Source organism: Ictidomys tridecemlineatus, unplaced genomic scaffold (assembly GCF_052094955.1).
Source record: "Ictidomys tridecemlineatus isolate mIctTri1 unplaced genomic scaffold, mIctTri1.hap1 Scaffold_174, whole genome shotgun sequence".
Taxonomy (NCBI): domain Eukaryota; kingdom Metazoa; phylum Chordata; class Mammalia; order Rodentia; family Sciuridae; genus Ictidomys; species Ictidomys tridecemlineatus.
Window position 1 is genome coordinate 232,262 of NW_027521507.1, and position 25,260 is coordinate 257,521.

At 33.9% G+C, this 25,260-nt stretch overlaps 2 protein-coding genes across 16 annotated transcripts in view; one reads left to right on the plus strand and one right to left on the minus strand.

The window, feature by feature from the left end:
• Nucleotides 1-1,728, plus strand: part of LOC144372842 (transport and Golgi organization protein 1 homolog) — a 108,666-nt gene extending 106,938 nt beyond the window's left edge. For all 15 annotated transcript variants that reach the window (XM_078036091.1, XM_078036093.1, XM_078036086.1 and 12 more), the window contains one exon: nt 923-1,728. In XM_078036091.1, the coding sequence (XP_077892217.1) occupies nt 923-1,200 (278 nt within the window). In that variant the 3' untranslated portion in view covers nt 1,201-1,728. The remainder of the gene's footprint in view (nt 1-922) is intronic.
• Nucleotides 1,729-5,747: 4,019 nt separating this feature from the next.
• LOC144372851 (axin interactor, dorsalization-associated protein-like) lies at nt 5,748-24,096 on the minus strand. The gene is made up of 5 exons (XM_078036110.1): nt 24,008-24,096; nt 23,644-23,750; nt 8,436-8,558; nt 6,693-6,815; nt 5,748-5,884 (listed from the first exon to the last, which is right to left on the minus strand). The coding sequence occupies exons 1-5, from the start codon at nt 24,094-24,096 to the stop codon at nt 5,763-5,765; spliced, it is 564 nt and encodes a 187-aa protein (XP_077892236.1). The 3' UTR covers nt 5,748-5,762.
• Between the last annotated feature and the right edge of the window lie 1,164 nt (nt 24,097-25,260).

Genomic DNA, 25,260 nt, shown 5'->3' on the forward strand with positions numbered 1-25,260 from the left:
TCAGGTCTTAACAATGAAAGGATAAAGCTGAGTACATTTTAACTTTTCCTCCAGTTTTCTGGGACATATGGGACACTACATAATCTTATACTGAGATAGGCAATAGCTATCTCTCATAGACAAGGATAAGGGGCTATATACAGAAAAGCCAGAAATATTACTTCTGCAGATGTTTGTTGAAAATCTGTTGATATGCACTGCAATAGATGGAAAGGTGGATGAGACGCATGCCATAACTTAAAATTTTGTCACAGATATGAAAATCCTATAACATAAAGTTTGTAATCACCCATAATGGAAGCATAAGCAGTAGGTTATAGAATATAGAAAAGGAAAAGTCAAACCCTCCTTAACTTGAAAAAAGTCAGAGGGAAGTGTTAAAGAGGATTTAACAGTTACCTAATAAATATTCCTGGTTTAATTAGGTGGCTGTGGAAGGCCTTTTCCAGGAGGGCATGCGTGCACCTTGATTCTGATGGCATGTGTAAAGTCCATGCTGAAATACTTCATGAATTTTTAATGGATACAGTAATAGATAGTGAGATTTCCTTTTATCAAAATTTCTTTGATGTAGTAAAGTTCTTATTTCATAATCTATCATCTTGTCATGGTAATACTTCCAAATATAAATGGAGCTCTTGTGAGATAGAAATAGTTCTGCAATTATATAGTAGGGAAAGAAAAAAGACAAGCCTGGAGCTAGGTAGAGCCATGTTAAATCCTTAATATGTTGCTTCATGGCTGGTTGGTCAAAGGCTATAACCTAAACTTGTTCCATCTCAGTTTGCCTCATCTGGCAAGTCAGGATGTTCACCAGCTGATGTTCTAGGCTTGGGAGAAATTAAAGACTATATTAACATACTTGAAATCACCCTAGTTCAGAAATTTCTGGTATTTACATAACTTCCTTTTTATTTTCCAGGTCCTGGTATGCGTCCACCAATAGGCTTCAGAGAATATGCACCAGGTGTTACACCTGGAAAATGGGATTTGCCTTTTGACCCTCGTGATTTTTTTCCAGGACCTGCACCAGCACCATTTAGATCTTTAGGCTCATTTGGCCCAAGAGAGTACTTCATTCCTGGTGCCCCATTACCACCTCCAACTCATGGTCCCCAAGACTATGGGCCACCACCTGCTGCAAAAGACTTAATGCCTTTAGGCTTTAAAAATGAAACTCCACCTAATTCTCAAGAGTAGTGAGGGCTGTTCACAGGCCTTAAAAACAGGGCCCATAAAATTAACCTCTGACACTTAGTCAGAGTTAAAGGATTATTGGCTTCAAAATATAAAAGTTTATTTTAAATGGTTTATGTTTTCAGAATGAAGCTGCCTTGGTGCAGTATACATTTTGAGCCAAAATATTTTCCCCCTAAATATCCCCCACTTAAGCTAGAGTATCCTTCCAATTTAAAAATGTGCAATAAGGAATACCTTTGTTTTAGTTAATGTAGCATATACAATTGCTAAATGATTTAGAATGTCATAATTATGGACATTTCCTGTGGAAATGCTTTAAGAACATGTATTTCCATTATTCTATTATTAGTGTATTCCAGTTGATAACAGAGAAATGGTGTTTTATAAGCTTGATTTTTTTTTCTCTTTCAATATCTGGTCGCAGAGACTGTTGGGCTAAAAATGTTTACTCAAAGATCATAAACATCATTTTCCTTCTTGCTGAAGTTCTTTGTTGTAATAGTTCATAAAAATTGTTTATTAATATTTCCCAAGTGTCTGTTGATTCATTGGATCGTCATGAGATTTTGTGCCATTGGGGAAGCATGTAAACACACTCTCAGAACTGAAGATAGTGACTTGGCAGCATATTCCCTGTTGCTCACTGTTAAGGAGGCTGGACCTTGGTCAACTGTGGACTTCTACAGAGGATTTCTTTTACTTGTGAGAAGTCTTGTGGCTCTATTTTTGTAGCACATTCATGTACTTTTTTCTAACCACTGTCCATGTGAGAATGCTTTTCTGAGAATGAGTTTACATTAGTAGCAAGAGCTACTGCTTTTGCCATTATTGCATTGTAACAGTAAAATATAAGGTGGTATGTTGTGTCTATAAAAAATAAGGAAATTTCTTTTTAAAAATGTACACAACACACTCTTCTCTTTCCCATACCTTCCCACTGATTTTCAAGGAATATGATAAAAAAAATTAGAAAAGTATAATCCTCTAAGAATGAATGAAACTCTAAGGCTTATAATGTCTTTACTCAGCAACTACGGGCTGAATTAAATTCTTTTTTTTGATAGATACTCAAACATATTTTATTTAAAAAACAATTAAAGCAAGTCCTGGATCTGTAACTACTGTCTTTAAAACAATGTTTCTAAGAACTAGCTCTCCAGAACTGTAATTTTAATTACGGCAATTTTAACAGTACATTTTAAGAGGTTTAAGATTTAAGTAAAATTATAAAAGCCTGATACTTTTGTTTACTGCTAGACCATATTCTTCCATTCTTTTAAATTCTAGAAAGTAATAGGATTGTTGAAACCTAGAACATAACATATCATTGTTTTTTTATGTCCCCTAAGTATTCTCAAAATAGGGGCAAAAGCTTCAGTGTGAAACAAAATCTCTGTGAAACAAAATCTCTAAACTACTGAAGATAACTCAGAGTAAAAATGAATTCTTCCTAAAGGACTCAAATTCTATCTACATAACCTCCATTTAATATTAGAAGCAGCAGCTGTGTGTAAGAGGAAAACCATATAATAGCTTATGCCATTTTTAACCATGTAAAATAAAATTTAAGTCACAAACACATTTTGAATGTATCTTTCAACCTCTACAGGACACAAGGCAATGCTGAAGTTACTTAACTTCTAATTTTAAAATAGCATTTAAATAAAGGTGATGTCAGCTAGGAAGATAGATTTTCAAGAAAAGGCAGATTTATTATTTTATTCAAAGCAACAGTAGTTTTCCCTCTAAAGCCTTTTTTGTATTTATTCTATTAGTAAGTTATAATGCATTCTACATAGTTTATCTGAGCAGTTCTGAACCCACCCATAGTTGCCTCTCCTTACATCCATCTGATTGATTGTACCACTTCTGTAGCAAAGCCCAAGGTAGCTGCCCATATACAGGTTGTGTAGAGAATACTGTCCCTTGATTCAAGTATACTTTTGTATCTCAAAAGTTTTAGAAGTTCTCTCCAGCAAGTTGTGTTTGAATTTAGTTACTAAAATCATTTCATTTGTGAAGCAGTAGTGTTTCAACCTGAAAGTATTATTGCTATAGTTGTAATTATTGTCCAGTAACTCATCTCCTCCCACACTAGAAAGTAAATTTAAACAACTAATTTGTGAGATACAGATTGCTTTGTGTTAACTGCTTCAAGATAAAATCACCTTTTTGGGGGGGGGAGGTTTGGTCATTCAGGTCTGAATTAAAGCTAAGCTGATGACAATGTTCAATTTAAGTTTGTTTAATGCTGATGAAAGACATTCATACAAAGCATCCTCTTTTTTTTTTTTCATATAACCCCATTCTTTGGTGGAAGCTGGGGTTGTGGCTCAGTGGTAGAGTACTTGCCTAGCACAGGCAAGGCCCTGGGTTTAATCCTCAGCACCACATAAATAAATAGAGGTTAAAAAAAGCATTCTTATGTGAAGGATGCTAAATGTTTCTTCATATAAATTATCACTTTGAGGGGCTGGGGTGGGGTTGCATGTGAGGCACTGGGTTTGATCCTCAGCACCACATATAAATATAAAGGTACTGTGTCCATCTACAACCAAAAAAAAAAGGTTTGTTTTTTTTTAAATTATCACTTTGATATACATGTTTTATAGTATGAGAGAACAGAAAGAACAATGTATCCATTTTGCTACATTTTAATAGCATATTTTAAGGGAGCAACATCAAACATCAGTAACATCAAACAAAAAGGTACTGAGTACTCCACAGGGTACAGAGTGCTGCCAAGCACCTTGGAAAGTATACATGACATGGAGAAGATGAGGCCCTTCTCTTGAGAAGTTTACAGTCTGGAAATTTTGACTACTCAGAGTTTCAGTTGAGTGAACATTTTATTAAGGCAAATTCTTCATTTCCTAGAACTACTGTAGACTGAACTATTTTTGCACTTGTGAAATTAACCCAATCCAGATGAAAGAAAAGACTAAATTTGGTTGATAATTCTTTCAGGCTCATATAGTTTTATGAGTCTAGTAAACAAAACTGACCTAACAGACAACTGAAAAATTAAAGACTAGATCTCTTGAAGTGCAAGGGCTAAAACAACTGTTATTTGTTTTAAAAAGCAAACAGATGGTATGATTAGGGTTTACACTAGTTTAAAAATAGGCCAAGTATTGCATTCCCTTCATGCATTGTTCATTTAAAATAGTGAATATTAAAATACGTGGGTTCTACATGTAACCCACAAAAAAGCTCCTCACAAATCTTTATGTTCTGTGTATCAAATATGCACCTTGTGTACTATGAAAGTTTTATTTATGTCTCATCAAGTTAAAAGTAATGTAAATAGTAAAATTATAATAAGCTAATGACTTGCATATTTTTATATGAATGTCAATATATCTAAATAGGAAATAAATGGCAGTCATATCTACCTATATTAAAAAAATATATATCTTTTCAGATTTTTCATACTCATCACTTTATAAAGACAAGGTATGCAGGTTTTAAGGTTTCACAATCAGTTGTCAGAAAAACAGCAGTTGTTCCTAAAGTATCTCATTAGCATCTGACTCAATTTTTTAGATGACATGATTTAGAAGACGTAAACCCACCCCAAAATTTGTAATTATTCTGAGAGAGATGGTTTTAATGTTAACCCTAGAATCATTAATGTTAACCCTAGAAACAATAGCAATGTGATGTAGAACAACTAATCAACATGACTAAAAATGTGCTCACTTTCAGAAAAACAATCTGGTCATCTGGAAAAAAAAATCACAGCTACAATCTGGGGAACACTCCCATATAGGATATTGATCTGATCAAGGCACACTATTTCTAAGTAGAACTATCAGATGAGGGTGAATTTAGGTCAGCTCTAAGGAACAGCCTATAAGACAGACCATAACTGATCCAATTTCCTTTCAAAGCAATCTGGTACTATCCTACCCACTTCAATTCAAAAGTTTGAAGTTAATTCAAATCAAAAGACCATATTGGAGCAAAAGTGAGCAAATGTGTAAATCCTAGCACATTCTTATTGCTGTATTAAGTTTGAAGATGAGCATACCTACCACAGCAGTATTGTTCCAGGAAGCAGGGTAGGAACAGTGGTAAATTAGGAAACAGACTATTAATTGCACAATTAATAGGAAAGTAAAAACAAGTTTCAAAATCTACAATAAAACTGTATCCAAAGGAGTCATAACAATGAGGTGCTAGACTTTAGTTCTGTGGTACAGCTTTGCAATGGACTCACTGGCCTATAGGTATGGCTCACTTCCTGCCTCCTGAAGGATGAATATGCTACACAGAGCTATGATGGTTTCTACTGAGTGGTAAAATTCACAGAAATTAGACACTACTCATGTCAGAATCATTTCTTGTGCAAAGTTTGATGTAGATGAAGATAAAGTGGTTTCTTGGTCAATAACTGCAATTTCTTTTAAAGTCAGTGGGTTTCTTGTATCTGTCACCACAATAGATTTAAAATACTTTGATGATTGATCTACTCCAATGTTACATTCTCGATAAGAGGGACTAAGAAGAAACATGAACTAGTAACCATTAGAAAAGTATGAATCCTATATGTATATCACTTACAGTTCTATTACAGTTGGCCCAGGTTTAATCTCATCCATCTCCATGAAAGCAAAACATTTGGTGCTGGTAAACCTTTTTGTAAGCTTGTAGTGTTTGAATTCAAAGAAGATAGCTGCACCTAAGGAATTAAAACAAACAACATAAGCCAGAGACCACACATTTCTTATGTGTCACCAGAAGCCTATGATTTTACAAAGTAACATGTCAAACAGTCTGATGACACAACTGTTGATAACTCACTGTGGCTGTCACTCCAAGCTCTGGTACTAGCATGTCTGAGTGACATTTCTCCATATCATTTAATTCTACAAAGTACAACAAAATTGTATAGCAAGAATGTAAGTTATGTGCACAGGTAGAATCATAAACTACCAAAGAATATAAAATATTAAATACCACAAGAAAAACAGAAGTTACTTAAGTATCAGCAGTACCTATAAAAATGGTTTCAATAAGCACCTATATTAGATAGAATAGAAATTTAAGAGTTCCTTTAAAAAAAATTCTACCTTATATCATTTCTCTCCCTCCTGAAACAACCACGCCCAGATTGTCCTTTCCATATTCTTACAAACTAACTGCCAGTTATAGTATCTTTTTACCCAATGCATCTTATTGAAAGAAAAAAAATAATTTAACTGTTAGAAAGTAATCATTAGGTTCCTAAAAGGACTTAAGGTAATTATTAGGGAACCTGCTTCCTTAACTCTGTATTATGAGAAAAACTTCCCTATCAAATAATATTTAACCACATTATTACACAACTAGATAATGCAACTGCTAATTCTCATATTTTAAAAAAATTGATTTGACTTTAAGTCAATATTCATAACTATGTGACATAAGATCTTGTGTTAAGTACACTATGAACACAAACCCAGATAAGTACTGTGTCCTTAAGAAGTCAGTAACTGATAATTACAAACCTTTGGTTAATTTTTCAATATGCTTCTGGAGCTCAATGTCCACATTAAAATGAACATATGTATCTTCTTTTCTTGAAGCCACAGGAGTATCTTGCACAGGAGTTAAATCTATGCCATTCAGATCTGGAGAAAAGTTTCTGCTTATGAGCATTCACATATACAGACGGAAAATATAGAAACTGCAAAGGTTACAGTTCCTAAAGAGGCATGGAAAGAGCTGAGAGGAGATTCTCAGGTTAAGAGATTCCTATTTAGTGTGAGCAAGTATGTGACAGTTGTTGAAGTTCATGGGGTATGTGGAGAGAAATGAATATAGACTGGATAGGAGACCTCATGAAGGGGACAAGGAAGCCTTTACATGGCCAAGTGGACAAAACTTGATCTTCATAGTAAAGTGGTAAAAAGAACAAACATGTTTTTCTTAGGGAATAGCCCACTATATTTTTCTATGCAAAAAAAAAATCTGGAGTATTTAATTTGCCACATGGAGCTCTGCCACCAATTTCTAACTTTGATCAAGTATGACTTATTTAGAAAAGCCTTTAAACCTAACCTTATCATAATTTCCCTGTTAAGAACCAAAAATGGATGAGAACAGCCAACAAAAAACCTTTTGTTAATGAATAATTTTTCATATATATAAATTCTGGTTATACTGTTTACAACATACCCTGAATTTACAACAACCAGATGGTACGTTATATATAGTTTTAATTTTCTGGTTTTTAAAATCTCAGTTTAGTCAAATGCAACATGGACTCATTTAATAACTCCTCAGTGTTTATGTGTTATTCATTTATGTGTCTCAAAAAGCTCAAAAACAATTTAGTACATTTAATAATTAAAAAATATTTACATAAAAATATTTCAGTTTAACATATGCAAAGGTAATTTAACATTTACAACATCATTAAATATTTTTGTGTTTTAAGTATACTTTCTGAATGAGTATGCAGTTTTACAAATGGCCTATGAAACAATGTAAATATTTTCCAGTATACTATATATTTGATAACTGGTAACATCGGAATTTAAAAGTGTACCAGTATTAGTGCTGTGGATTCTGTTCTTTAAATAAATGTTTTTCTTTGTGGTCAATTGATAAAAGTTCCTCCATTTAATTTCAGCACCAATCTGTTCCTTTGGTGCAAAATTATAGATTAAAATAAGCCGTTTGTACTAACTATAGTTATTTCTGTAAAATGGTATAATTTATTCCTTAATCACATCATCATCCCACGGGATTGCTTTCAGGGCATGGATGTTATGGACGCACCCTACTTCCCTGTCCCCTGATTTTCATCTGCCTCTGTAGGACTCACCTAAGTAGATACCTCAGTAGCACAGGAAGAAGAAGGGGTTGAAGCAGGAGAGATGGGAAAAGAGGACATGGGGCTTTGTGGAGAGAAATGAATATAGACTGGGTAGGAGAAGGTGAGGGGTGCTATTGTTAATCTACATCCTGAAGGCTGTAGCTGCTTTTAAGGACAATGTGTATGTTTAGTCTGCACGTTAGATGGAATCTGAAGAGCAAAAATCTATACAAACTCAAAAGCAAAAGTGAGTGTATAAGTAGGAAATATTTTTTTAAGTCTTTCGAACTATGTTCTGTTATGATCTCTTCTAGGATTTTGCCTCATTATAGAATGCATTAAAGTAAGTTGTCACATATACAAGATCATCCCCTGTCAAAAACTTTGTCCCATATGAGAAAAAACATAATGCAATTTGCCAGTTATTTACCCTTTACACTAACTGTAATATAGGGATCGATGCACTGTCCAGCGTCTTTCAGACCAATTTTCTCAATCCTGATAGTGAGTAATGTCATTCCCGGTTCTGATGGCAACCTTGGTAATAAAGTACCTGGCAACAGAGAAACCTCAATAAAAGTTAGCTCCACCAATAATGCAGAGTAAATACTTTGACAAACAGAAGATATAGCCTACCTCTTAGGAACTAGCTAGGCATTATGTATTTTTATTTCCAAAATTCATGAACATCTGATGTTATACTTTTTTAGAAAAATATTTAAATTTACACATAATATATCTGCATTTCCCACCCATACAATCACCTTTAAGCAGAAATAATAATTTCTATAATAATAGTATATAGTATGTATAATAAAAGTATGTTAAAAACATCACTTGAGGAAGCCCAATGATACATAATAGTATAATATGCTCACATAATATTTATATTCAATATGTACTTCTATATTATATTCAGCATCTTAATATGAAGTGGTAGAACAAAGACAAGAAAAGCTTTTAAAATACTTGTTATTCTGTTCTATAGTCTGAGACATTTAATTAACAGTTGATCAATACATTCTTCTCTTTAGTTACTCCTAATAAAGAAAATAATTTACAATTTGATATTTATGTTTTAATTTAACTATATAGTCTAACTTCTATTCTTCATTCTATTTTGTATGATTTATTCCCTCAGAAATTAGTACTATACAGACTGACATATAAAATGGCCATTTGTATAACTGAACATTTTTTCCAAAACCAACTAAAATTTTTAAAACTAAAACCCACCAGAACAACATGACAACATTCACCCACCAAGAACATATGAAGGAAGAAATCAACTGTTCAGTATGTTCCCTTTTTTGAAACTACCAATAGAGAACAGATGCAAATAAGCTGATTTTAATCAAGTATGTATACAGAACCTCAAAATACACTTAACAAAAGATTTTGGTTGATGTTTTTCAAGTTTCTATTCAACAATGTGTTATGCTACTTTTAATGATGAGTTATTTGAAATACATGAAGTAATCAACACACTACATTTGAAAATACACATTTGATTGATGGCAAATGTGGCTTGAGGAAATTTTGGGAGGTGATGGGAATGTTCTGAACTTGTATAGTGATGGCAGATGCAAAACTCTATAGAGGTGTCAAAAATCGATGAATTTTATACTTACAGAAGGGAAATGTTATGAAATGCAAATTGTACCTCAACAGTGCTGTTAAAAATGTATTACTTTCTAATTTAAACAAATATGAAGACAATACAGACAAATGCAATAATAGGAAGGCCTGGAGGCTGCATTCCACTGTTGCATTAACAAACCTAAATGGGCTCAGGCTGATATCATTAAATATATACATAATACCTTTTATGCATGTTCTTTGATTGACAAGTGAAGGTACTTTTAGAAGAGGGGCTTGTACCTGGACATCTGGGATGAACTTCAGAAAGTTAAGAAACACTTCTGAAATTTTATGAAAAATGTGAATATGTATACATTTATATTTATATATATACATACATATTCATATGTATGTATATCATATATGAATTTTTCTGCAGAAAAGTTCATTCTATTATGTAGTACATGGCTGTATAAATATGCTACAGTTTATGTACACATTCTTGTGTTGATAGACATTTGAATTACTTCAAGTGTTTGGATATAGTTAACAGGCTATTATAAATACTCTTCTAACATCTTCTAGTGCCCATAAGCACCCATTTCTGAAACAGGGGAATCACTAAGTCACCTGGCATGTTACCTCCATACCTACTATGTAATGACAATCCATTTCCCAAGGTGGTTGTGCCAACTTTTATTCCTAGCCCAAGTGCAGTAGTGTTCCCATTGCTCCACATCCTCACTAGGTACTGTTTTCTCAGATTCTTCATGTTAGCCAATTTTGGTATAAAGAGATCAATCATTTTAATTTGCATTCCTCTGAAGATTAATAAGGTTGAGCACCTTTTAGAATAAATCAAATGTATGATTTCCTCTTTTCTGAAGTGTGTTCAATTATTTTGCTCGATTTTCTATTGAGATGTCTATCTTATTGAGCTGTAGGAGGTCTCTATTATTTTGCTGGACAAATGTTTTACAAATAGCTTCTTAGTAGTTTTCCTTTATAAAGACTTTTTGTTGAAGTAGAGCATATACATTTTAAAATGCACAAATTGTTAGTACAGTTTGCTGAACTTCCACAAAGTGAATACACCTGTATAACTAGTATCAGATCTAGGAAAGATATGATCAGCCTCCTGGGAATGTCCTTCCCCCCACCCTATCCAATTCACTCTTCCAAAAGATATTATTATATTACTGCTAGTAATATTCAAATTTCTTAATATCTTCCTTTACAATCAGTGCTTTTTATGTCATATTTAAGAAAACTTACCCCACTCCAAAATCATAAAGGTATTATCTTGAAAGCATAGTTTTGCCATTCACACTTAATTCTATATGTCACATAGAATTATTGACTACGGTGTATAGTAGGAGCTTTAATTTTATTCAATTTCACATAAATACTCAATTGTCTCAGCACTACTCATTAAAAAGACTGACATTTTCCACCACTGATCTGCAGTCCCACCTCAATCATAAATCATGTGGCAATCACTTTCTGAGTTTTCTATTCTGTCTTACCGGACTGTTTATCCTCTTACCACTAATACAGTATCTTAATTCTATAGGTGTATAAAAGGTCCAGGAACTGCAATAAAAATTCAGATGAGTTTCAGAAAGAGTCTATCTTTATAAACTGCTTCTTCTAATTTATGAACTAGTATATATCTTTACATTTTAAAAATCATAACAATTATTTAATAGAATTTTATTTGACCTAAAAGCCTTCAGAAAAAAAGACCTACAGATCCAGGGAAAACTCCTGTTTTTTTGTTTATGTTCCATGAAGAATGTATGGCCATGTAGAAATGACTGGAAAAGGGGGTGTGAGCTAATGGTAAAAGGCTGCCAGGGTCCCAGCAAGCCCTGTCTGGTCAGATTCTTCTTGGCCTCTCTGTATAGCTTTGTTTCCTTCTGGACCTAAGGCAGGTCCTGTCTGGAATGAGGGTTTGTAAGGGAGGGGTAAGGGAGGGTAGGGGGACAGTAAGGGAATAGCAGGGAGGGAAGGAAAGAGAAAGAGAAAGAGAGAAAGAGCGCTTTCTAGGTTTTATGACTGGCTTTGGGAGAGAAGGGTGAATGGAAAGGAGGGCAGGAGGAGAGCAGAGGCTTTGCTGCTGAGGTTGCTTTTGGGATTCCAATCTCCTTCAGTTAGAAGTTCTCAGCAGGCAAAAACCTCACCCTTTGGGCTATCATATTCTGATCTGACCCTAACCACCTTCCCCCTCTCTCTCTCCCTCCTCCTCCCTTTCTCCTTTTAAGAAGGGAATGTGTAGATCTTTCCATCTTCTAAGATCTTCTTTGATTTCTCTCTTTAGGGTTCTGTAGTTTTCATTGTATAGATCTTTGACTTCTTTCATTGATTCTCAAGTATCATTTTTTTGAGGTTATTGTGAATGGAGTAGTTTTCCTCATTTTCTTCTCAGAGGCTTTGTCACTGATATACAGAAATGCCTTTGATTTATGGGTATTGATTTATATCCTGCTCCTTTGCTGAATTCATTTACTATTTCTGGAAAGATCGACCTTGCTCTTGGATAGGCAGAATTAATATTATCAAAATGACCATACTACCAAAAGTGCTATATAGATTTAATGCAATTCCAATCAAAATTTCAATGGCATTCCTCATAGAAATAGAAAAAGCAATCATGAAATTCATCTGGAAAAATAAGAGACCAAGAATAGCTAAAGAAATCCTTAGCAGGAAGAGTGAAGCAGGGAGTATTGCTATATGAGACCTTAAACTATACTACACAGAAATAGTAACAAAAACAGCATGGTTTCAGCACTAAAACAGACTGGTAGGACAATGGTACAGAATAGAGGACACAGAGACTAACCCACAAAATTACAATCATCTTATTTTAGACAAAGGTGCCAAAAACATGCACTGGAGAAAAGATAGCATTTTCAACAAATGGTGCTGGGAAAACTGGAAATCCATATGCAACAAAATGAAATTAAACTCATAACTCTCACCATGCACAAAAACTTAACTCAAAATGGATCAAGGACCTAGGAATTAAGCCAGAGACTCTTCGTCTAATAGAAGAAAAAAGTAGGCCCTAAACTTCATCATGTGGGTTAGACCACAACTTCCTTAATAAGACCCCTATGGCACAAGAATTAAAACCAGGAATCAATAAATGGGATGGATTCAAACTAAAAAGTTTTTTTGTCAACAAAAGAAAACAATCCGTGAGGTGAACAGAGAGCCTACATCCTGGGAGAAAATTTTTACCCCTCACACATCAGATAGAGCACTAATCTCTAGGGTATAGAAAGAACTCAAAAGCTAAGCACTGAAAAAACAAGTAACCCAATCAAAAAATGGGCCAAGGACTTGAACAAACACTTCTCAGAAGAGGATATACAATCAATCAACAAATATATGAAAAAATTTTCAACATCTCTAGCAATCAGAGAAATGCAAATCAAAACTAAGATACAACTCCAGTCAGAATGGCAGCTATTATGAAGACAAACAACAATAAGTATTGGAGAGGATGTGGGGAAAAAGGCACACTCATACATTGCTGGTGGGACTGCAAATTGGTGCAGCCAATCTGGAAAGCAGTATGGAGATTCTTTGAAAATCTGGGAATGGAACCACCATTTGACCAAGCTATTCCTCTCCTTGGACTATACCCAAAGGACTTAAAAACAACATACTACAGGGACACAGCCACATCAATGTTTATAGCAGCACAATTCACAATAGCTAAACTGTGGAGCCAACCTACATGCCCTTAAGTGGATGAATGGATTTTAAAAAATGTGGCATATATACACTATGAACGTTTTTAAAAGAGAATAAAATCATGGCATTTGCAGGTAAATGGATGGCATTGGAGAAGATAATGCTAAGTGAAGTTAGTCAATCCCCCCAAAACAAATGCCAAATGTTTTCTCTGATATAAGGAGGCTGACTCATAATAGGGTAGGGAGGAGGAGCATGGGATGAATAGATGGATTCTAGATAGGGAAGAGGGGAGTGAGGGAAAGAAAGGAGGCAGGGGATTAGCCTCCTAATGAATGTGATGGACATCATTATCCAAAGAACATGTCTGAAGACACAAATTGGGTGTCAACCTACTTTATATAGAGAGATACGAAAAATTGTGGTATATATGTGTAATAAGAATTGTAATGCAAAAAAAAAACCAAGTACATGAATAACGTGAATTGGCGTGAACATACTTTATACAAAGATAAAAAAAATTGTGCTCTATATGTGTAATAAGAATTGTCCATTGTCGTGTATTAAAAAAAATAAAATCAATAAAAGAAAAAGAAGGGAATGGGGAGTGGGTAGGGAAAAACTGTGGAATGAACCCGAACTAACTTTCCAATGCACATATGTGAATATACAATAATGAAACTCATCATTTTGAATATCTATAAGATACTAATTTTAAAAAATGTAAATAAATAGATCAGTAAAGTGGATGAAAGGGAACAGTGGGAGGGAGGATGAGGAGGGTGAAGGGACTGAATTGGAGCAAATTATATTCCATGCATTTATAATTAGTCCAAATGAATCTAATGTCAAGAATAACTATTATGAACAAATGAAAAAAAGAATAATGACTTCACTGTTTTTATAAAATGCATTCTCATAAACAATTCAATTGAGAGAAATGAAAAAAAGTAAAAGAGAATGTATAATTCAACATCTCACAAACCATAACAATTATTAAGTCACTCTTCCATCTTTTTCTCTAATTTCAAGATGGCTCCAGTTTCATTTTCTTTTGATATTCTTTTATTTTTTCAACAAAGGTTTATTTTCTACATAAAATTCTTATATTTCTTTTGTTGAATTTATAATAAGGTCCTTGATATTATTTAATACTACTATAAATATTATAATAGTTCATTTTCTAAGCAACTATTACTTGTTTGAGATAGAATTGATTTGTCTGTACAGATTTTATATCCAGGAACTGCATTATCTTATTAATGAGTTATGAATAGGTTTTTGCATATATTCTCTATATATTCATAAATATGCAAATAAAGAACATCCCCCCTTTTATATTTCATTTTCTTGTCCTAGTGCAGTAGCTTCCAAAACAATGCTGATGAAAAGAAGTAATAGATAATCTTGTTTTGTTCAAATTTATCATTAAATGATTTTGGGCTGTAAATGTCATGTAGCCATGTTTTATCAAGTTAAGGATGTTTTTCTGTTCTTTGCCAAGAATTGTTTAAAATCAAGGCTGTATTTCAAATTTAACTGAAAACTTTTTCTGCATTGTTGACAACTTTATGAAATCTTTCCCCTTAATCTGCTAATGTGAACTACCTTGATAAATTCTGCTAACAATAATTTGAAAAATCACTCATTAGTTCAGGGAGATTTTCTGAATTATTTTCCACAGCATCCTATGTTTATTCAGTCACTCTTCATTTGGCAGTTACATTATTTCTAACTTTTTATCATTATAAAAAACACCTAAACAGAGAATCTTGTGTATGTGCATATGTTTTCCCCTCTTTTTCCTGTATTTTGGGGGTGCATCTTCAGAATAAATTCTCAGGAATGGGATTGCTAAGGAAAAAATATGTACTTATATGTTGTTAGAGAATGCTCAATTCCCCTCCAAAGGAACTGCACCATTTTTCTATTCCCACCAGTGATTAATAAGTATCTATTTCCCCTAAGACTCTCCAACAGTAGCTTTAATTTATGTTTTTATTAAAAATAAAGTTGAGTATCTTTTTATATGTTTAACGGGTATTTTTAAAATGTGTGTGTGTGTGTTTGTGTGTGTGTGTGTGTGTGCATGCTCACATGCTTGCTCATATTGTCTGTTCCTCTCATGTATTCTGCTTTGGTTATTACAATTAACATTTTTCTTTATACATTAAGAATGTTGGGTTGGGATGTAGCTCAGTGGCAAAGTGTCTGCCTTGCATTTGCAAAATCCTGGAATCGAACCCCAGTTCTAAAAAAGACAAAAGAGAACCCACCCCACCCCACCCCCAAAAACCCCCAAGAATGTTACCTCTTTTATGTATTACCTCTTTACTACCTGTTTTGACATTCAAAAGATGATTGCTTTACAACTTTCAAAGTCTTTTTGATGTTAAGATTATTTTTTGCCAAGTTGATATTAAACTTGTTGTTACTTTGGGGTGAGTCAATTTTATAAGCTGTCATTATCTAGATCTTTCAGTTGAAATGGTAGGGCTGATGCTATATTCCTTACCAACAATCTTTTTGCCTGAGACTACACAGTAAGGTTTAATGTAATTATTATGCTTCAGATAATTTAATATGGAGGCAGTGATTTCAAGTCTGAATTTCTTGTTTAATTCAAGGTAGAATGTCAAACATTGTGTTCCATAATTAAGGAAGCTGACTGTAATTAAGATCATAGATTACATAGAAAGGTGCCTATTTAAGGTGTTTCAGAATGCTCTATGATGTGCTCTCTCTACATGGTCAACTCTTACATACTCAGTGAGTCCTAAATCTGGCCAGATTTATTGAACTCCCTCAGCCCTTCTTTTTTGCCAACCTACGACATTGGTGCACATCTCTAATCATAATCATGTGCTTTTGGCTCTGTCTTGCTGACTACACAATAAGCATCCTGAAAGGTGTGGGAACTGTTCCTTTTGTGGTATGCACAAGGAATAAACAGATCTTTGTTGAAGAAATATTTTATTGAATGAATAACTGAATTTCCAGTTCTAGAGGTTATCATGCTCTAGTAAACAAATGGCTAGAGAATCTATATCAATGAGTGAAGAAATAATAAACATAAAAGAAGATCAAATACTAGAATAATACCATACCATCTATAGCTCCCAGGTAGATGAAAAAGGGTGCATGTTTTTGCATCAAAGATAGAACCATGATAGTTGTAAATTGAGCCAATGCATTAAAAGGAAGATTTCTAAGTGAAGAATTAACATATCCAATTATATAGTGTAATATGAGAACAAGTCAACTACATTCATAAAATTCGAAGACTAACAAGGATAAGAAAGAAATCACTACACACAATCCAGTGTAAACTGTGCTATTCCAGCTAGATCATCTGCTCTCAGATCTAGAGCAAAGATCAGAAGAAATGTTCTTCCAAATGGAACTGCTATGTAAATAAGAAATAGCTAACACTTGTGAGTATTTGTGTTGTGCTACATACTATCCTACTCCTCTCATCTAATTCTCACAACAATAGTTTAGTTCTATTTTTCAGAGGTGAAAAGTGAGGCATAGAAAAACAAATTATCCATAATCACACAGCAGTTTGGCTACAGAGTCCATGCTTTTAACCATCATGTCTCATTTTAATATTTTTATTTTAATTGTCCCTAAAGCCTTAAAAGGAACTGCAGGAGAACCTCCCCATCTCAAGCTTCTGCAAAGTTCCTTTTGCCATGTAAACATAACAGTCACAGGTTCCCAGGATTAGAATATAGACATTTTTTTGAGGCCACTATTTGTGCCTCATACTTTTAAATATGGAAAACTCTAAATGGCTACAGCTGTCCAAACCAAGTTTTCAATAACATCCCAGGGATGTTATTGAGCTGTCACTAAGAACTCCCAAGTAAGGGATTGATTAAAAAATAGTAACATTTGAACTTTGTACACTGAGCAGTGCACATTCACAGGAATGGACAGAGACTGAGTAGCCCAGATAGCAATATGATAGGTCTTTAACACTCATATAGCAGTGAGCAGCAGGACTGTGTTCATTTGGTTAATTCCACTTTCAGTTTTTACTGCAAGACAAAGGAAGCCATTGGTAGCTGGTGAGCCCCAAGTTATACTGAACACAGAAAGCACGTCTTTTTCTGACTTATCTGCCCCCAACCACCTCTTATGCACCAACCAGAGTAAGCATGCTCTCACTGGTGTCAAAAAGAGTTGGAAGGAATTACTGAATTCAGTGTGATTTTCTGTGAGAGGAAGATTCTAAGCCTAAACCTAAAGACAACTCTGATAAAATAATGACAATGAATTGGAAGGTTTGGAACCATTTTACCACACTACTGTAACAGGGGATACCAAAAAGTCCATCTTGTTGATGGAAACTGTTTATTAACAGGTGGTACTTGGGTAAAAACTTAAGTTGCTCTATTTCATTGTGCTTCATCTGTGGAAAACAATTTATGAAGGTAGCTATGGATCCCCCAAATGGCTGTTTGTTAAACATAGACAAGTTTGCTTAAGAATGTTTTAAAAACTGTGTAAAAACATCTGACCTAGCCAAGAATGTTACAGCCACTGCCACTGTGGAGAGGAAAGGGAATTGTGCAAGTAAGGCCTCTGCCTCTGCTGGGCACCCAACAGCACTGACACAGACCCAGCAATGAAACACCACTGTACCTGCAACAGGTACAGAAAAACAATGGGAGAACATCTGAAGCCCCTCACCCCCCCGCCCATAACTTCTTTGTTCCAAGAGGGTGCTGAGAAAAATGAAGGTCTAAGTATCAAGTAGGATGGCCTCACATTCAATAGTCTCTGTGTAGCCATAGAGATCATGGAGAATCAGACAATAAAAGGACCACCAACCCGAGGATGAGTCTGGAGTGACATGGATATGAAGGTCAGTGGGATCCTTAAGGCCCTGTCCTCACATGCAGAAGAGGAAGTCATTCTTTTCTTTCAACTTTTTATTTTTGCTTTTTAAAAATTTCTATTGTTTATATCTCATATCATACCATAAGGACAATTTCTAGTCCAAAATTGGAAATGGCATGACAGTCTTTGTTCCAAAATAGTACATTATTGTCTAGGTAAGAACATTAAAAGAGGAAAATTACCAAAGATTATATTTTTTTAAAACACTGATTTGAATTTGCTTTTTACATGATATTGTACAAATGTTTGTCACAGGCATTTACTTCAATAAGAGGTGAGTCAGTCTTCATTTTGCCTTGGTGCTTGGTGAATTAAATGTCATGAATAAGGAGTATAAAATTTGTTGTCCATACTTTTAGGACAGAGATGGACCTGATATCTAAAATGTAAACTAAGCATTATCATATGTGTGATTATATATTTATGTCTTCTTTGTTTTAGATTTATCATACTTGCAATTAAATTCAGATGTTTGATACTACCAATTCAATGTCTGTCACACACATTTTTTAAGTGCACATTTCTTTGTAATTTTAAAATCCAATAAAAAGGATATATATAAAATAATATTTTCTATTATTTTGGGATAATTTTAACATAATTTAAAATAATGGTATTGTCAAATCATTATTTGGTCATAACATTTTGTAAATGGCACAAAACATGAAATGGGTCTTAAAAATCTAGCAAGAGAAAAATTTTGCAATTTATACTGCACATCTGCAATTTGTACACACATACAAATTGTGTGAAAATATGAAAACACATGCACAATTTCTTTTGGTTGGTAACTGATTAGTAGTTGAGGAACTGCTCCAACCTTTCAAGATAAAGAGTAAAATCATAAGAAGTTTATTCACTTTGAAATTATATTAAAAGTTTGATAAAAATCTTAGGGGTCATTAGCATTCAAACAATAATATTTCTAGGTCTGTCAAAAATTATACTTTATTAAAGTTGTTTGTATATAGGTTATATGAGTATATTCTTGTTTTTATTTTCTTTATTGACTGGTACTAGAAATATGTATTTTTCTGTGTTCAGAAATATGTGATTTGGATAATGGCTGAATTCTTAAGTGTCACCATCATATCTGGAAAAAAATAATAAATACTCTCACAAAACCTAAGATGAATCAGTGGGTATATGCTTCATACACAGATGCCATTTAGCATGCAAGGAAGAGTTACTACAGGTGTTGGGTTAAAATTTGAGTGGCCAGAGGACTTTCAAGAAAAAGCAGGCCTGGGGCTGGGGATGTGGCTCAAGCGGTAGCATGCTCGCCTGGCATGCCTACGGCCCGGGTTCGATCCTCAGCACCACATACAAACAAAGATGTTGTGTCCGCCAATAACTGAAAAATAAATATTAAAATTCTCTCTCTCTCCTCTCTCACTCTCTCTTTTAAAAAAAAGAAAGAAAAAGCAGGCCAGATGTTGCTTAGAGCCTTGATGAAGAGCCTACTCAATAGACATTTCCTATGAACCAATTTCTGCAAAGCTCTGGAGAAAACCTTTTGACTTCAAGTGACAAGATTCGTGGATTAAAAAACAAAACAAACAAAACAAAACAAACTGAGCCAGACATAGTGCTGCATGCCTGTAATCCCAACAACTTGGCAAGTTAAGGCAAGAGAGGCCAGCGTGGGCAACTTAGCAAAACCCTGTTTCAAAATAAAAAAATAAATCAAAGAGCTGGGGATGTAGCTAGGTGGTAGAGCATCCCTGACTTCAATCCCCAGTACTACAAACAAACATGTAGAAACAAATTATAAAAAAGAAATCTTTCAAAACTGCTTGAGAGTAATAGAATATTAATAAGCCTTAAAACTATTGAAAAACAGCTAGGAGAACTACCAGTTAACATTGAATGGTATTTTCCTTTCCTTTCAATATAAGTACATGACTGGATGAGGGACTCTGGCTCTGACTGTTTGGCTCAGTCTGAGAATTTGAGACTTTGAGAGAAAGGATGTGCTCGGAGAGCCAGAGTCTATCTGCACACTTTGGTGGTATTTACTGTTTAACCCTAAATATATTCTGAAATTCTGTGAAATAAGGATGCCCTAATATTCATGGAACAGCAATGAATATTTTGTTGCAGTTTTCAACTTCCTATATGCATGGGTAAGAAAAAAACTGCACTTTAGCTGAAAATGAAATACATATTTGCTTAACTCTCAAGTTCAACTCAGAATTGAATATTTATGCAGGAAAGAAACAAGTACAGGTTTGATATTAAAGAAGTTAAATTCACTCTTCATTTTGAGTTTCAAAAAAACATTTTTTGTACATATCTAAGACTATATAAAAGATGAATAACCAATACAAATTTAGAATAATGTTGAGATTGCTAGGCTTATGTTTAGGTCACTCAGAAACGTTTTTTTAAATTTTGTCTAAAATTGTGACATGGCTATTTGTGCATGTGGTACTAGGAAATGAATGTAGGGCTTCACACATGTGAGGCAAGCACCCTACCACTGAGCTACATCCCTAGTTCTTTCTATTTTGAGACAAAGTTGCCCCCACTGGCCTCAAACTTGCAATCCTCCTGCCTCAATTTCTCAAGTAGCTAGGATTATAAGCATATAATCCTGGCCAGCTATTTTTTTTTAAATTTGTATTACTTTGGTTTATTATTTAGAAGCTTTAATATTCAACATGATAAATAAATTTTCAGGTAATAAATAATAGGTTATAAATTTTTATCCTCTATTTAAATGAAATCTACTGAGATTACCTTAAGAAAATTAAACTACTATTTGGACTTAAGCCAGTTAGTGTTTAAAGCAGTACAAAAAAGTTACTGTCTTATGAGAATTGAAGGCTTTGAAAATGATAATAATGTCAAAGAAAGGTTCAACAATTTTTTATTCTTTTCAAGAAAGGTTGGATAAAAATCCATTTTTGATTTTAAATGGGAATAAACTACTCTTGATCATACCATATTCATATATTATACTTTATCTCATTAGCTTAACAGTAGTAGTGTTTACCATGTGTGTTTGTCAAAACTTATAAAGCTGTACATTAAAAAAGATGCCTTTTATATATGTAAGGGACACCTTAATAAATCTTTTTTTAAAAAGATCACAATAAGCTAGATGCTATAGCACAAGCCTGGAATCCAGGTGACTTGGGAGGCTGAGGCAGGAGGATCCCAAGTTTAAGACTAATCTCAGCAACTAAGTGAGGCCCTAAGCAACTAAGTGAAATCCTGTCTCAAAATAAAAAATAAAAAGGGCTGAGAATGTGGCTCACTGGTAAAGTACCCCTGTGTTAAATCCTCAGTACCAAAAAAAAAAAGTACAACAAACTTACAATTATATAAATTACATAAAATAAAGGTAATAAAAATGTTATAATTCTTAGAAGCACCCTGCCATGATAATGTAGACACAACAGCCTTATCACGAATGAAATCTTGGATGTCCACAGTATAACAATTTTTTCCCATTCTACAATTAAGTTAAAGGTCAAATTGTCCTTCAATGACATTTTCAATTTTATAATGACACAGGCCCTGGAAAATATGATCAAAAATCAAATATAGCCAATTGAACTATATGTACTCTTTCTTACTTTGAGGAAAATAATTCATGGAATAGAAAGGTTTAGTTAGCTTTCTGTATCTCTGAAATAAAATACCAAAATGCTATATCAGAATAAAAAAAATCTAATTACTTTGGGCTTAATCTTTCATAGCAAATAGACTTAATTTACAGAGTTTCTTTTCAACTCAGCAACCTGAACCCCATAAAGACCTGTCCATTTCATGACTTACATCATCTGCTTTAAGGATCTTGTTTGCTACAGAAGTATAACTAGTGAACAAATAACCAAACCCAGAAATTTATAGAACTGGAATCTATTTCAATTACAGCATGTGGTTTGAAAAGGAAATAAAAAATGCAGAAAAATTTTAGCAAATTTATTTACCTCATCATCTCAGCAATCTTGAATTTCCTACAAATATAACAAGTAAAATATAGCTCTTTATTCATAAAGACAAGCAGATTGGAAATAATTACCTTGTACCAAAGAAACACTAACAATAACATTTTATAGTGATTGTAATTTTTCTAATAATCCTATGGTGTAGGACTGTTAGCATCATTTATAGGTGATAATGAAAATACAGTAGCCACCACTACCCCAGCAAATGAAAAGTATAATGCCAAATGATTTGTATGTGGTGCCTAATTTTCATTGTAACCCTATGAATTAGACATTGTCAACATCTCCTTTTATAAAGAATTAAGTACAGTCACTTAACTACTGATTGGCAGATGTTAGACTCAAAAGTGCAGGTATCTTATTGGTCTAAGCCTATACTGTTTATATTTCAAACGTCTTCTACCAAAGAGTATTTAAATTACTGGAATATGACTTTAATTATGAAGTTTTCTGGATGATATGTATATTATATTTAATTATACCATAAAGCATAGAGTCTTTTAAAAAAATGCATCACAATAGTACAGTGCTATTTCTACACTTCCAAAAATGAACTAATTCATCAGAAGTAAAAACTGTGCACTGTATAAGAACAGAAGAAAGTATAGAAGTAGAAGAGGCAAATAATTTACTCAGGGTGCTTGACTAGGGTATTTTACAACCTTGTCAAGATCTTCCAAAAATAAAAAGGACTTGCTATGTATTCTTTATTTCCCTGTTAAGGGCAACTGTTTAGTATCTATTCCTCCAGGTCCAGGTTTCACAATCATATATGATTATTTAAAGAACAGCTAGATATATAAAGAAAAGAATTAACATAGCAAACAGTTACTCTTGAAAGCCTACTTACAATGTTGGTCTATGGCTAGCATCTGGGAACCTGGATTTCAGCAGGATTCCCATCATGCCCTGTTAAGAAGATCACTGTGCCTAAACCGTCCATGCAAACAATATGGTTTGTGCTGAACACTTGCTTTCTTCCTGGAGTCTGTAGTTTTGGTTCATGCTAACCCCAATAAGTGTCTTCTGCACTGAATCTCTACAGTGCTTCCCCAATAGACAATATTTTTTCATTTCACAGGTGTGAAAGAATGTTGAGAGAATCAAATACATATTTGACTCTGCTGGGAGAGGACTCTTAGAAGTTTGGTTTCCTCTGGAATTTGCCTGTGTGCCTTTACCCTTTGCTGATTTTGTTCTTGTGTTTTCTTGTTGTAATGACTCAGAATACAACTGTGAGTACAGCTATATGCTGAGTCCTGTGGGTATTCCTAGCCAATCACTAAACATGGGATGTTTTGAGGATCCCTGACACAAATAGTAAGATACTTTCACAATAAACCGATAGCTACCGCTAACAGAATGGCCATGATAATTTGCTTAAGATTGGCAAACCTGGAGATGTTTTACCCGCCACTAACAAGTACAAAAGTAAGTTCCAAACACCTGACCTTGAATTATATAATGTACATTTTTTGTACCCACCAGGCACTCTAGCAGGAAAAGAATTAGGAGACCCTGCTCCAGCACCACCTTCTTCTTCATCTTCTTCAAATTCCAAATGCTCTTCCTCACCAGGGGCTAAAATTCTCCTATATAAAAAAGGACAGAAAAATTAGTGAGCTACTCCACTTAATACACCAGCTAACCCTCATAGCCACTAACTTCCCAGATAAGATGCTGATTATTAGGTTGATGTTGATATAAATGTCAATGTCAATCATCTCATTGCTACCAGTCATATCACCAATACCAAATTTGATAGGGAAAAAATACAGAAATATTTGAAAAACAGGCATAAAATAGATAATAAAATCAGAAGACAAAATATGGATGCTTATTTATTTACCTTAATGGGCTAGGCTGAACATCAAATGGAAATTCTTTATTATATGTGAGAATATTTTTTAGGACTAGAATAAAGACATAGACAAACATTAGTCTTATATCTTAGTCTTACATGTTATGTAAGTCTTATATATTAGTTAGTCTTATATGTTATATCTTAAATTGATACTTTTAATCATATTTTATAGTGTATTAAGCACACATTAATATATGTATTTTAAATTCCGAGCTTCACTATCATTTTAAGACTCTGCAATTGACTACTGAGTGTCTTAGCAAAATAAAAATGTCCATAGTGGACTGCAGGTACCAGTATTTTCAGAGTACTGTAAGATCTCCAAGGAAAGTCTCAGAGCCCTCATAGAAAATGAACCATAAAATAGTTCTCCAATGTACAAGGTCCTAGGTGATATGGGGTACCAGTGAAAGAGAATACCTCTTCTCCTGAAGTATTTTAATTAAAAGATTGATACTGAAGATGACTAATTAAAGAGAAATAGATAATCACATCTTATTCTTTATCCTAAATAGATTTCCCTCAATACTTATCACACTGGTAAGGTTTGTAGCAGCAAGGTTATAATTCCAATATTCCTTTTATGATGAAATTTATTGTATATGTGTGCACACATATATACATGTATATATATATATGTGTGTTTGTGTATATATATATATATATATATATATATATATATATTTACACGTGTGTACACACACATACACATACACACACACACACAGCAGACTTTCTCCTCAGGGAAGTCATCAAACAACATAATGCTATCACTTCTTGTGTCCTGGTTGATTACTTTCTGGCATGTAAGCCTACAGACAGATGTTCTACAATTCTATCTGTATCTGGAAAAGTATTTTATGAAATTTATTGTTTCATTTCCCAATTTATGGGTTCCTAGTGACTACCTGCAATTATTTTAAGGTGAATATTTAGCATTATTAATTGGGCAACCCATGGTTTTTACTCTAATTACTCAGACTTTAATTTTGGAGTCTTGCAGATTTCAGTTAAAAGGAGTATGGCATATTGGGTTCCTAAATAAGGAAATTCAAAAAGAACAGGTTGTAATTACATTACTTATTCCAATAGGAGTCAATCATACAGTGAGAAAGAAGTTGGAAACTTGTACCCAGATTCTCATTACTCACTCTTATTCTCTCTCCCTTTAGCTCTTCTTCATCCTTTATCTCTTTCTTCTTCTCAACAAATGCATACCGAGTACTCACAATGTTCCA